At 29.4% G+C, this 14,113-nt stretch overlaps 1 protein-coding gene across 1 annotated transcript in view; it reads left to right on the forward strand.

Moving 5' to 3' along the window:
* Window positions 1-12,455, forward strand: part of LOC111689178 (protein outspread-like) — a 128,866-nt gene extending 116,411 nt beyond the window's left edge. The window contains exon 3 of the mRNA XM_046945285.1: window positions 11,995-12,455. Within this exon, the coding sequence (XP_046801241.1) occupies window positions 11,995-12,045 (51 nt within the window). The 3' untranslated portion in view covers window positions 12,046-12,455. The remainder of the gene's footprint in view (window positions 1-11,994) is intronic.
* The last annotated feature ends 1,658 nt before the right edge of the window (window positions 12,456-14,113 follow it).

The raw sequence follows: 14,113 nt of genomic DNA on the forward strand, positions 1-14,113 counted from the left end.
TTTTCCGAAAATTTTCTATAAAAATAGAAATTTTCCGAAAATTTTCTATAAAAATAGAAATTTTCCGAAAATTTTCTATAAAAATAGAAAATTTCCGAAAATTTTCTAAAAAAATAGAGATTTTCCGAAAATTTTCTATAAAAATAGAAATTTTCCGAAAATTTTTTATAGTTGACCATCGTACATCAATTTTATAGTCACTTTCTCTCTAATGCTTTTATGATCATGCTGTTACGTTCGCAACAGATCGGATATCAAATTTGAAGGTACTACTAGTAACTAGTCTGATCTAATTTTTGCGTAAGTCGAGAATATTTTAACATCACTTGAGAGGTTACTCCCTTCTATGTTCGAAGTCATAATGAAAGTATTTCGTATTTTATACATATGTAAGCTATATGATCTTTGTCGATCAGGGAAGTAGATCAAAGATTAAGTTTGATATTCTTTCTTCTTAGTTCAATAACTCAATGATCTCTTTTCTTAGTACAATGAATATATATAAGAAGTGTGTTCAAGGTTTTGCAAAGATATTTTGGCAGTTAAGTACTTTCTCTCATAATCATATAACGATCAATAACTAAGTTTAAATATCTTTGCTCATAGTTCAAGTCTTAGAGATATAAGAGTATTTACCAAAAAACAAGATCAATTTGGTACATATTTTGATTCTCAAAACAGTCTTAACATGATCCATCATATGCTTGCTGGTTCTTAAAAGGATCTCATGATCTTTCTCTCTCTCTCAAGAAAATTGAAGATTCAAATCCCTTTTATAAAACACAATTTACTAAAACTATAAATTAAATCTTTATGATAAAGCTTTGCGGTATTATTTTTCTTTAAAACCCTTTAAGCATTTTGTTAACCAAACTTGTAATTCTAATCTCCTTGTTTACTCATTATTTATTGATTTTATCTAAGTTTTTTTTCAATAAAAATGCAAACTGATTATTTTCTACTGCGCATTTTATTTCAATAGTCAACATACTCTATACTTATCAATTAAACTCACCTTTTGATAAGAAATCTTTTTATCTTTAACGTTTTTTATCTTTTTTTTTCAATTTTCAAGATGCCAATACTGTGGTGTATCTTCTTTAATTTAGCAAACACTTAACTATAGTTTTTATTACTTCATTTGCTAACAAACGTGAAAGCAATTTTCTTTAACAGAAGAAAAAAAAGAAAAAGAAAATCTTGCATTTTTTTTATCAATGATCAAGCAGATTTTTATCTAAGAAAAAAAAAATCTAATTCCAACACTTCCGTTTTGTTCAACAACATTTTAAGTTCTTTTTAACTTTCATTTCATGTACCCGCCCGTCTTTAAAAGGCTTTAATAAAGTATTTTTTTTTTTTTAATTTAAGGATTTATGTTCTCTTTTTCTCTTTGTACTTGCATTTTCAAGATCACTTAGTGTATGATCAAAGTATTAAATTTGTTATACAAAGTCTAAGTACGGGCTGCGTTAACAGTCTGATGTCTAAAGAATTATTATTATTTTTTTTTTTTAGAAAAAATGGGTTTCTTTTATAAAGACTTCATTATTCATAAGACCATAGAAAAGGAGTTCGGTTCTTTTAGTTTTTATTTTTCTTTTTTTTTTCTCTAAAAGGCGACAACATCTAATCTTTGCACCTTTCAATGGTTTAAGTACTGTAACTGACTAAATATAAGATCAAAGCTGATTTACGTATTGTTTTTTCATGCCAACATCGTCATCTGCATCATACTTTATACTCGTTGTCTTCATCATCGTCATCTGCCTCATCATCAACATCATCATCGTCATCATCCTCATCATACTTATGGCATACTAATGTTTTTTCCATTTGTTTCGTTTCAAACGTTACGACTCCAATAGCAAAGTTTAAGAAAAAAAGAGCAAAGTCATTATTGTATCAAAGCAAACACGTTCCAATGTCCGCATTGTGGCAATGTTTTTAAAAAAATCTATCTATCACTCCTTCATGCTGAAAAGAAAATACAACAACAGAAAAGTTGGGGAGAAAAAAAAAACGCCACAACTCTTTTTGTTTAACATATGCAAGCATCATTGGCAATTACTTATTGTACATACAGTTTGCATATTGAGATTGTGTTAGTTATTGGTAATGGACATGATACACTACTTTTGGAGAGGCCTATATATGAGTTTGATCTGTAGGATATAATACTCTCAGAAGACTTTTGTGATCACAACAGATCGGATATATCTTTACTATGTTCAAGCTTTCGCTATAAGAATAAGTTTCTTTCAAGTGTCCAGGAAGTTTAGAAATTTTGTTTAGCAAATCAGTTTGATAATCCTGGATCATTTAGGTGCTACATTTCAGAAAGCTTTAATGATCTTTATAGATCAGACATTAATTTTGAGTTTTTCTCATTTAAGTTTGAGCAATAGATAATGATGCTTGATCGTGTTTTACAAAGAATTTTAAGCATTCTTTTTCTTATCATCTAAGATATATTTATGAGTTTGATCTGTACAATATGGGACCCTTAGAAGGCTTTCATGATCAGAACAAATCGGATTTATCTTTACTTAGTTCAAGGTATGGCTATAAGAACGATTGCCAGTCAAGTGTCCAGAAAGTTGAGGAATTTTGTTTAGCAAATCAGTCTGATCATCGTAGATCATTAAAGTGCTACAATTCAGAAAGCTTTAATGATCTTTATAGATCAGACATTAATTTTGAGTTTTTCTCATTTAAGTTTGAGCAATCTGTACGATATGGGACTCTTAGAAGGCTTTCATAATCACAACAGATCGGATTTATCTATCGTAAGTTCAAGCCATGTCCAGTCCAGGGAGTTTAGGAATTTTGTTTAGCAAATCAGTCTGATCATCCTGGATCATTTAGGTGCTACATTTCAAAAAGCGTTAATGATCATCACTTGAACATTATACATCATAAACATTCTCTTTCTGTTCATATAAGATCACTTTAACAATAGTTGAGGTATTAAGTTTGATACTACTCTCTTTCTCTCTCTCTCTCTAATCATCTAAGATCACTTTAGCAATAGTTGAAGTTTGATACTCTCTTTTCTCACTTGAACATTATACATCACTTCTATACTGACTATATCTCTTATAATTTCTAGTCTAAAACATTAAATATAAGTTTAAGCATTCTCTTTCTGATCATCTAAGATCACTTTAACAATAGTTGAGGTATTAAGTTTGATACTACTCTCATACTGAAGTATGATCACAGTAGATCAAATATCAGGTTCTATACTAAAACATTAAATATAAAAAGTGTTTTCGAGTTTAAGATTACCAATGCTGTCTGATCACCCTAGATCACTTATATATGCTAATCACCATCATCATTACCGATTAGACATTAAGTTTGAAACAAAAAAGTTTAAGCATTCTATTTTTGCTCATCTTATCACACTTCCAAGCTGATTAGCAAAAGGTTGATTTGATTACAACAAATCATATATTAAATTCAAAACTCTTTCCTTTCAATTGATCAATAAATATCAATTATTTACTTCTTTTTTTTTTTTTTGATCACAACAAATCAGATATCGCATTCTCTCCACTCTCTTCTCTTTTGATCATTCAATGCCAATTCTATACTGACTTTATCTCTCTTATTATCGTGCTCTTATGATCTCTCTTATTATCGTGCTCTTATTGTCACAGCATGTCAGATATCAGTAAAAATAAGAAATCTTAAATGAATTTGGCGTAAAATCAAAAAGTTCTCAGTTCGATCAAACGATCTATATTAAGCCTTTCTAAGGAAGGAATACTTTGAAAGATCTTTTTGAGTTAGATCTTTATAACAAATCTCCTCTGGGGAGACACACTATTCTAATTCTTCTCTCTCGAGAGAAAAGAATCTCGATTAGAAACCATTTTAAGAGATTTCTCTATGAAAGTTCTCATTAAGAAAGAGATTTCTATAATAAATGTTGTCAGTTCGATCAATCGAGCTATAGAAAACTTTCCCGAGGAAGAAATACTTTGGAAGATCTTTTTGAGTGAGATTTCTATAGCAAATATCTTCTAGGGAGACAGACTATTCTAATTCTTTGCTCTCGTGAGTGGAAAATCGTTTAGAAATTTTTTTAAGAGATTTTTTTAGGAAAGTTTTCATAAAGAAAGAGATTTCAATAAGAAATGTTCTTATTTCAATCAAACGATTTATATAAAGTCTTCCCGTGGAAGAAATACTTTGGAAGATCCTTTTGAGTGAGATCTCTATAGTAAATCTCCTCTTGAGAGACTATTGCAATTCTTTTCTTGATAGAGAAAGGAATCTCGATTAGAAACCTTTTTTAAGATATTTCTCTAGGAAAGTAGCAAATCTCCTTTGGGGAGACAGACTATTCTAATTCTTCTCTCGAGAGAGAAAAAAATCTCGATGAGATTTCTCTAGGAAAGTTCTCATAAAGAAAGAAATTTCTATAGGAAATGTTCTAAAAATATATTTCTATATAAAATCTTCTTAAGAAAGAGATTTATATATTAAATCTTGCGATTTCAGTTCAGGGTTTTTCTTATCGATCATGTAATCACATGAGATCACAGAAAGCTGCTTTGATCAAACGTAAAATATTTAAATGGTAAATCTTGCGCTTCTCGGTAGAAATACTGTAAAATATTCTTTTGAGTGAGATTTCTATTGTTGATCTTCTCTAGAAAGACAGAAAGAGATTCCTATTAGAAATCTTCTTTCTTATAATCTCTTTTCAAGAGATTATCGTAGAAAATTCCTTAAGAAGGAATGAGATTTCTTTTGGATCCATATTCACGAATGATATTTCTAGAAGAAATATCCTCGTAAAATAGATTTCTATAGAAAAATATATTTATATAGAAAATCGTTTTGAGAAATGTATTTCTGAAGAAAAATCATGTGATCGCAAAAGGCTGTTGTGATCTTATTTCACAAATCTATCTAGAGAAAACTTTCTTAAGGTATTTTTAAGTCTTCATATAAATATTTTTTTCCAATATTTATTTAAATTGCTTCTCATATACATATTACTTAAAAGTATGTACATATTTTATCTTAAAAGGCAACGTAATTCATGACAAGCCACAGCACTGATGATAATGATGATGCCGATCATATTGTTTCTTAAAGTCTCTCCTCTAACAAAAACTCCTCATTTATATATATTGATCTTTTTTTGCTCGAAAAATATATTAACATTTTCTATCTTAACTTTGTAATTTAAACAATATATTGAAAAGACCACAAAAAAAAAATAATAATGAAAATTAATAAAACACAGTGTCTGATTTTTTTATTAACAATTTTCCATATAGTAAAACACAACAACAACTACAAAAGTGATAAAAATCTGCATAATTTTTATTTTGAACTTTATTGCTTAACAAAATTTTGTTTTTAACTGCTGCCTGATACTTTTTGTTTATGGGTAAAATTAAAAAAAAAAAAGTGAGACCGCCGCCACAATCACCACCATCACATACCAGTCACCAAGTTGGATGTCACAGAGAAAACTTATGTTTGTTGTATTTACATTTATGGACGAGTACCTTGAATTGATATGATGGTGGGTTAATGGTGGCAGTTAAGCAGTGAGCAAGCTTTGCTCACGATGATGTTGGTGATGGCTTGGTAAATGAATTATAATATATTTTTGATGCAAATTGCTGCAATTAACTTGTCAAAGAAAATTAACAGAAATTATGCTAAAGAGTTTTTTTCTTCCTTTTGTTTCTTTTTTTTTTGTGTATCTGAAATTACTGTCAATGGAAATGTTTGTGTATTGAGTTTTTAAAGTGTTATATGTTTGAGACACTCAAGGAGTCCTATATTGATTTGACAATGATTTTGAGTGTTTTCATATCGAAGTTTTCAATCTAATATTTCGTACTTTATCTTTTTATATTTTGCTAATTATTGTGGAAAATTCTAATATTTCCAGATAAACTTGTTATATTTCAATTGCCCATTAATAGTTTAAACACTTCACACTGCACTTGTTAAAATTGCAGTGCCAAATCACAAATCAGTTATACATTAGGGCAATATCTATATCTCAAAAGAATCTAGTTCTAGTTCAGTCCTAGTTCAATTCTAGTTCAATTCTAGTTCAGTTCTAGTTCAGTTCTAGTTCAGTTCTTGTTCAGTTCTAGTTTAGTTCTAGTTCAGTTCTAGTTCAGTTCTAGTTCAGTTCTAGTTCAGTTCTACTTCAGTTCTAGTTCAGTTCTAGTTCAGTTCTAGTTTAGTTCTAGTTCAGTTCTAGTTCAGTTCTAGTTCAGTTCTAGTTCAGTTCTAGTTCAGTTCTAGTTCAGTTCTAGTTCAGTTCTAGTTCAGTTCTAGTTCAGTTCTAGTTCAGTTCTAGTTCAGTTCTAGTGAAAGCCCATCAATAGAGTGATTTCATTTGGAAATATTCGCAGAAGAAAGATTTCTATGTAAAATTCTTTTTTTCTATGGGAAATTTTCTCCATCAATCAAAGAAATTATTGTAAATACATCCTGACTAATAATTCCTTCATTACCTTGTTATATCTTAACACAATCTAATTTCGTATGCCAAACATTTAGTGAATTTTTATGCAATCATCATTATCAAACAGTAGTTTTCTTTTTTAACTATTTTTTATTTTCAGCCATAAATTGCAAAACAAAAATCAAATATTTTCCAATTATTATCCAAGTTAGAAAATGAAGCGGCATGCAACTTTAAGCCAATCGCCGCCACTCACTATTCAATTATTATGTTTTTTTTTTTTGTTTGGTTTGCGGAAAATAAAACTCCTTAACCGATTTATATGTTGATAATGAAATTGATAATCAGTTGAGAAAAGCCATAATAACAAGTGTTGATTGACAAGAAAACTTTTTAGTTTTGCATACACTTGCCACATACTGCACATACACACCTATTTCTTTTTTTCGTACCACTACTTAGACAATGTCCTCCAATGTAATACCAACTTTTAGCTGTATTGCTTTTAATGGCTAAAGAGAAAAAGTCAGTATTTTATCTAAAGAAAAAATGACAGTTATAGTTTTGAGACCTGTTTAGATGGATACATTCAGGCATTTACATATTTAAAAATTACACTCAATCTTAGATACTAACATACAAACACACACACATCCACAGAGACACTTTACCGACATACCAGCATATACTGTCAAGTTTATTATCAATTCCTGTAGTTGTTGTCATCATAGTAGTCGTCGTCATCATCATCATCACAGCTCTCCTTAACATCAACCAACAATCCACATCATCATGTTGATTATGAAGATCATCATCCTCATCGATAGTTAGATATTTCATTTAATAAACTAGGAAGTATTTAAATGTTGCTTTCTATTTGTTGGCGTTTACAATTATGCTCTGCATACCAAAATGCTATTAACTCTAATATTTTGCCTGCTGCTAGATAGCTGTCTATGGCCTTTTAAAGCATTTCGTTTTGTGTTGAAAAATAAGGAGTATATTATTATGGTTTGGTTTTTATTTGTTTGGAAAATTTACCGATTGGTTGGTTAATTAAGGAAAACTTGTTTTTAATATTTGGTAATTTAATGTTGCATTTTATTGATTTTTAAATAGGGTTTTATATTTTGTATTGCTGTCTAAGTAGGAAGTTGTATTTTATTAAGTTTATATGGTTGGAAAATTTATGCAGGATTAAATTGCTAATTTATAAAGGAATTTTATATGAGGTTGTATATCAGTTTTTGGAAATTAATTTAGGATTATATTATTGACTGTAGATCATTCTATATCCTTGACCATAGATCATTCCATAGTCTTGACCATAGATCATTATATTGTCTTGACTATAGATCAGTCTGTAAACTTGACTATAGATCAGTCTATAGTCTTGACTATAGATCAGTCTATAGTCTTGACTATAGATCAGTCTATAGTCTTGACTATAGATCAGTCTATAGTCTTGACTATAGATCACTCTATAGTCTTGACTATAGATCAATCTATAGTCTTGACTATAGATAAATCTATAGATCAATCTATAGTCTTGACTGTAGATCAATCTATAGTCTTGACTATAGATCAATCTATAGTCTTGACTATAGATCAATCTATAGTCTTGACTATAAATCAATCTATAGTCCTGACGGTAGATCAATCTATAATCTTGACTTCAGATCAATCTATAGTCTTGACTATAGATCAGTCTATAGTCTTGACTATAGATCAGTCTATAGTCTTGACTATAGATCAATCTATAGTTTTGACTATAGATATAGTCTTGACTATAGATCATTCTATAGTCTTGATTATAGATCAGTCTATTGTCTTGACTATAGGTCATTCTATAGTATTGACTATAGATCAGTCTGTTGTCTTGACTATAGATCAGTTTATAGTCTTGACTATAGATCAGTTTATAGTCTTGACTATAGATCAGTCTATAGTCTTTACTATAGACAAGTCTATAGTCATGACTATAGATCAGTCTATAGTCTTTACTATAGATCAATCTATAGTCTTTACTATAGATCAATCTATAGTCTTTACTATAGATCAATCTATAGTCTTTACTATAGATCAATCTATATTCTTGACTATAGATCAATCTATTGTCTTGACTATAGAGCAATATATGTATAGTCTTGACTATACATCAATATACAGATAGTCTTGACTATAGATCATTCTATAGTCTTGACTGTAGATCATTCTATATCCTTGACCATAGATCATTCCATAGTCTTGACCATAGATCATTATATTGTCTTGACTATAGATCAGTCTATAAACCTGACTATAGATCAGTCTATAGTCTTGACTATAGATCAGTCTATAGTCTTGACTATAGATCAGTCTATAGTCTTGACTATAGATCAGTCTATAGTCTTGACTGTAGATCAGTCTATAGTCTTGACTATAGTTCAGTCTAGAGCCTTTACTATAGATCAGTCTAGAGCCTTGACTATAAATCAGTCTAGAGACTTGACTATAGATCAGTCTATAGTCTTAACTATAGATCAGTCTATAGTCTTGACTATAGATCAAACTATAGTCTTGACTATAGATCAATCTATAGTATTGTCTATAGATCAATCTATAGTCTTGACTATAGATCAGTCTATAGTCTTGGCTATAGATCAGTCTATATTCTTGGCTATAGATCCGTCTATAGTCTTGACTATAGATCAATCTATAGTCTTGACTATAGATCAATCTACAATCTTGACTATAGATCAGTTTATAGTCTTGACTATAGATCAGTCTAGAGCCTTGACTATAGATCAGTCTATAGTCTTAACTATAGATCAGTCTATAGTCTTGACTATATTTCAGTCTATAGTCTTGACTATAGAGCAGTCTATAGCCTGGATTATAGATCAGTCTATAGTCTTGACTATAGATCAGTCTATAGTCTTGCCTATAGATCAGTCTATAATCTTGATAGATAAATGTCTATAAAACATTCTGAAATTTAGTCATGTGTTGTCTAAAGACCAGACTATAGTTTTTATAATTTAATATTTTATTCAGCAATTTTGCCACAAGCTAACTAACTAACCTTAAACTGTCAAATTCAGTCCCACAGTAATGAAGTAAAGGAAAATATTTATATAAAATTTAATTGAATACGAGCAACTTTACGATTTTTTAAAACAAAAAAAAATAATTGGCAATTTGTGAATATTAAAAATAATTATATTTTTGTTTAACCAGACACGGGCAATTTTCTCATATGTAATATTTTTTTATATTATTTATTAAAGGCGAACTACTAAAATATTTTCATATGAACATTTTTTCATTCAATTTCCGTTGGTTGACAGATTGTATCTCTGGCACAATACAGTGAATGGTCATATATGTTTTTCAAAGTGTTTTTTTTTTTTTTTGTATTAGTCAGTTATATATATAAGTACATATATATAATTTATTCTATAAATGTTAAGTATTTTATTTTTTTTTTTCAAAATTATAATAATTATAATTAACTTGGATTTCTGTTCCAAAACGACATATATTTCCTGACGACAACGTTACACTACAATACACAAATTAAAATGTATGAGCTGTAGATACTTTTTAATATGGAACGAGTTACTGTAACAATTTTTTTTTTTGTTATTTTTATTGTAGATCTTATAGCAACAATTATCGATAATTGCAATTGTCGTATATTTAAACTGATAAATCTTAATCTAAATGGGAAAAAATATTAAAACAAACTAAAGAGAGAGAAAAAATTTAAAAACTGATTGATGAGTTAACAATTTAATTATGCAAAAGGAAATTAATTTCAAATTAATATACTGTTAAAGTAAAAATATAAATAAATTTCACTGTAAACGAGTAATTGTTCTTGGCATTATTTCAAAGATAAATCAAAGCAGTGAAACGATAGCAGTAGGTCAAGCTAAATTGTGTAGAACCCCTACAATTGTTTATAAAGACTAAACAATTGTAGGTGTTCTACAAGTTTTAGTACAGTTCTAGTTCAGTTCTAGTTTAGTGAAGTTTTAGTACAGTTCTAGTTCAGTTTTAGTTCAGTTCTAGTTCAGTTCTAGTTCAGTTCTAGTTCAGTTCTAGTTCAGTTCTAGTTCAGTTCTAGTTCAGTTCTAGTTCAGTTCTAGTTCTGTTCTAGTTCTGTTCTAGTTCAGTTCTAGTTCAGTTCTAGTTCAGTTCTAGTTCAGTTCTAGTTCTAGTTCAGTTCTAGTTCAGTTCAAGTTCTAGTTCAGTTCTAGTTCAGTTCTAGTTCTAGTTCAGTTCTAGTTTATTTTTAGTTCAGTTCTAGTTCAGTTCTAGTTCAGTTCTAGTTCAGTTCTAGTTCAGTTCTAGTTCAGTTCTAGTTCAGTTCTAGTTCAGTTCTAGTTCAGTTCTAGTTCAGTTCTAGTTCAGTTCTAGTTCAGTTCTAGTTCAGTTCTAGTTCAGTTCTAGTTCAGTTCTAGTTCAGTTCTAGTTCAGTTCTAGTTCAGTTCTAGTTCAGTTCTAGTTCAGTTCTAGTTCAGTTCTAGTTCAGTTCTAGTTCAGTTCTAGTTCAGTTCTAGTTCAGTTCTCGTTCAGTTCCAGTTCAGTTCTAGTTCGGTTCTAGTTCAGTTCTAGTTGAGTTCTAGTTCAGTTCTAGTTCAGTTCTAGTTCAGTTCTAGTTCAGTTCTAGTTCAGTTCTACTTCAGTTCTAGTTCAGTTCTAGTTCAGTTCTAGTTCAGTTCTAGTTCAGTTCTAGTTCAGTTCTAGTTCAGTTCTAGTTCAGTTCTAGTTCAGTTCTAGTTCAGTTCTAGTTCAGTTCTAGTTCAGTTCTAGTACAGTTCGAGTGAAATCAAAGTAGTCTATAGTCTTTACATAGTCTTGACTAGTCTTGGCTATGGACTATAATGTTTCTTCGAAAGTTTTTATCACTCTCTTGTCTGTGTAAAATGTATGATCGCAATTTTAATGGTTTCATTTTTAAACATAAAATTTTATTTTATTTTATTTTTTTATTACCTATTAATTTAATATAAACAATAATTTAAATTAAAGCTATAAAAAATTATCAAATTGAGTGCCTTTCAAAAGCTCTTAATGTTAATAGAATTTTATTAGTTTATTTAGAAGAGAAAAAAGGCTGAAATAAATTTGTCGTTAATATATAATTGGCCAAATTGTTGTTTTGTTAGGGGGGGGGGGTTGGTCAATAAAATTGTAATTAATGTAAAACTTATGTCTAAACAAGTGAAATTTTTTATTGATGGAGGGGTCTATGTACTACATCGTTATGAACTAAAATAAAGAAATAATTTGCAAACGATTTAAAAAGTCAGTGGTATGATACAAATAGTAATTTAAAGATTATAACTTAATAACATTGAGTGATATTTATTAGGTAAAATATTAGCTCACGAGAGAGCTCTTTAACAGTATGTGTTTCGAAATGTATGTATGAAATGGTAACCTATCGTCAGATTGATGTTTCCGTTTGATGACAACTATTGATTGTATTTGTTAAAAATTTTTAAGTTTTAATTAAAAATTTAATGATTTGTTTTTTTTTCTAATTTCAGGTAAGGCTCTTGTTTCCTAAATATTTAATTTTAATTAACAACCACCTGTAAGTAGCTAACAAACTCTATAAGGAATTTATTAATTTGGCGTCTTTTTTTCTCAGTTGTTAATTAAGTCTTTTTCGTTTGAAGTCATCCAACCAAACTAAACAAAAAAATCTAATCAAGATTCATGCTTACTTAAGGCCACATGCAGGTTTAGTTTTTGCCAAATATTAAACCAACTAAAATATTCTAATTAATTTTGTTTAAAAAAGTTTAATTTTAGTAAACTATCATCATTAGTTTTTTTTTTTTGCTGCTTCAACGCCTTTGGTTCTTTTCTATTAGTCCGCTACATTCAAATACCAATTACCACAAAATGCTCATAAAAAGAAAATTCATTAAAGCAAAATAATGACAATTTTAAAATTTCATTAAAAAAAAAATCAAGTAGCGCGCACAGCCACCAAAAACAAAAAAAAAAAAATAAAATAGAAAAAAATATACTTGCATAACCTCAAATTGTAGAGGAATTTTAACAAAGATCTTTAATCAATTTTAATTTTTGTTGTTGTTGCTGTTATAGTTGTACGATTACTTACTAAAAACAATGTATGCCAAACAAAGAAAGAAACCATGAAAAATTCTATTGACTTCATAATGAAAACTCTAGCTGGAGCTTGCTACAAGTGGTAGTAAGTCTGGTATGTATGTACGTACGTCTGTAATAGTAACTATTCGTAATAGTTGGCTATAGTAGTAGTTTTGCGCATGCGCAACTTTACGAATTGAATTTATTTATTTATTTTATGTTTTTGTTGCTGTTGTCGTTGTTATTGTTGTTGTAAATGTTGTTGGCTCTTTTGTTTTTATTGCATTACAGCACTCTATACTCATTCAGCCATTAAATGCCGTTATCTACTTATTACACAATAAAAACACTACGTACATACTAAAAACATAAAAAGTACTACAAAAACAACAATAATAATATCACAGTTGACTTAATCAGGGATGGTAAAATTTATATAGATTTTACATAGTAATCGATAATTGGAAACATTGCAATCTAAAGTTGAGCCTACCTTATAATCTAGTCTATAGCCTAGACTATAGTCTGGTCTATTATCTAAACCCTGTTCTATTGCCAGGACTATAGTCTAGCCTACAGAATGGAATTTTTTTCGAATCTATAGCCTCAATATTGTCTACTCTTTGGGTAGGGATATAGTCTATTCAATAGTCATAATTATGAGCTACAGTTATGATCAAAATCTTCACTATTTAAGCCTTGGCAAAGTCCAGTCCATCGCATAATCTAGACTTAATTCTGGACTTTCTAATTTTCATACAATAAATGACTTTTGTTTTGCCTATGGTCGAAGTCTATTCTCTCTAGACTAGACTAAACTTAAGATCCTAGTCTAAAATATAGTCTAAACTAAAATCCTAACAATTCTACTTTACCCCATCTCTGCCATACAACTAGAATAAGAAAACAACAACCATTTACAGAACCACTAGCATAGTTTAACTATTGAGACCTAATTTCACACAACAACTTTTCAAAGAGTTGATTTGGCGCTGGAAAATCTAAAAAAAAAAACACAAAAACTAAGAAGTAATAAAAACAAAAAGCAAAAAACGTTACAGAATACATTTCAAACTGCAACAAATGCACAAATGTAATGGAAAATAAAACTTACCGAATGGTAGCCAATACTACATAGTATGTGGTAGTAAAATACTATAACGTAATACATTTAACATTTAGAACGTTATGTTTGTTGATATTACGCTATGGTTTCGAACGGCAATCGTTATAAAAAGAGAAAAAAAATAAATACAAAACAAAAGTAAACAGACAGCGAAAAAGCTAAAACAAAAAATAAAAATAAAACATTGCAATTATATTAGTGAAATACAGTGGGGAGCAAAAGTAAAGAGAGATCGGAAAGTAAGAACTAGATCTCAACTAAAACAGAACTAGCACTGAACTAGAACTGAACTAGCACAGAGCTAGCACTGCACTAGCACTGAACTAGAACTGAACTAGAACAGAACTAGAACTGAACTAGAACTGAACTAGAACTGAACTAGAACTGAACTAGAACTGAACTAGAACTGAACTAGAACT

The sequence above is a fragment of the Lucilia cuprina genome, chromosome 2, assembly GCF_022045245.1.
Source record: "Lucilia cuprina isolate Lc7/37 chromosome 2, ASM2204524v1, whole genome shotgun sequence".
NCBI classification, from domain to species: Eukaryota; Metazoa; Arthropoda; class Insecta; order Diptera; family Calliphoridae; genus Lucilia; species Lucilia cuprina.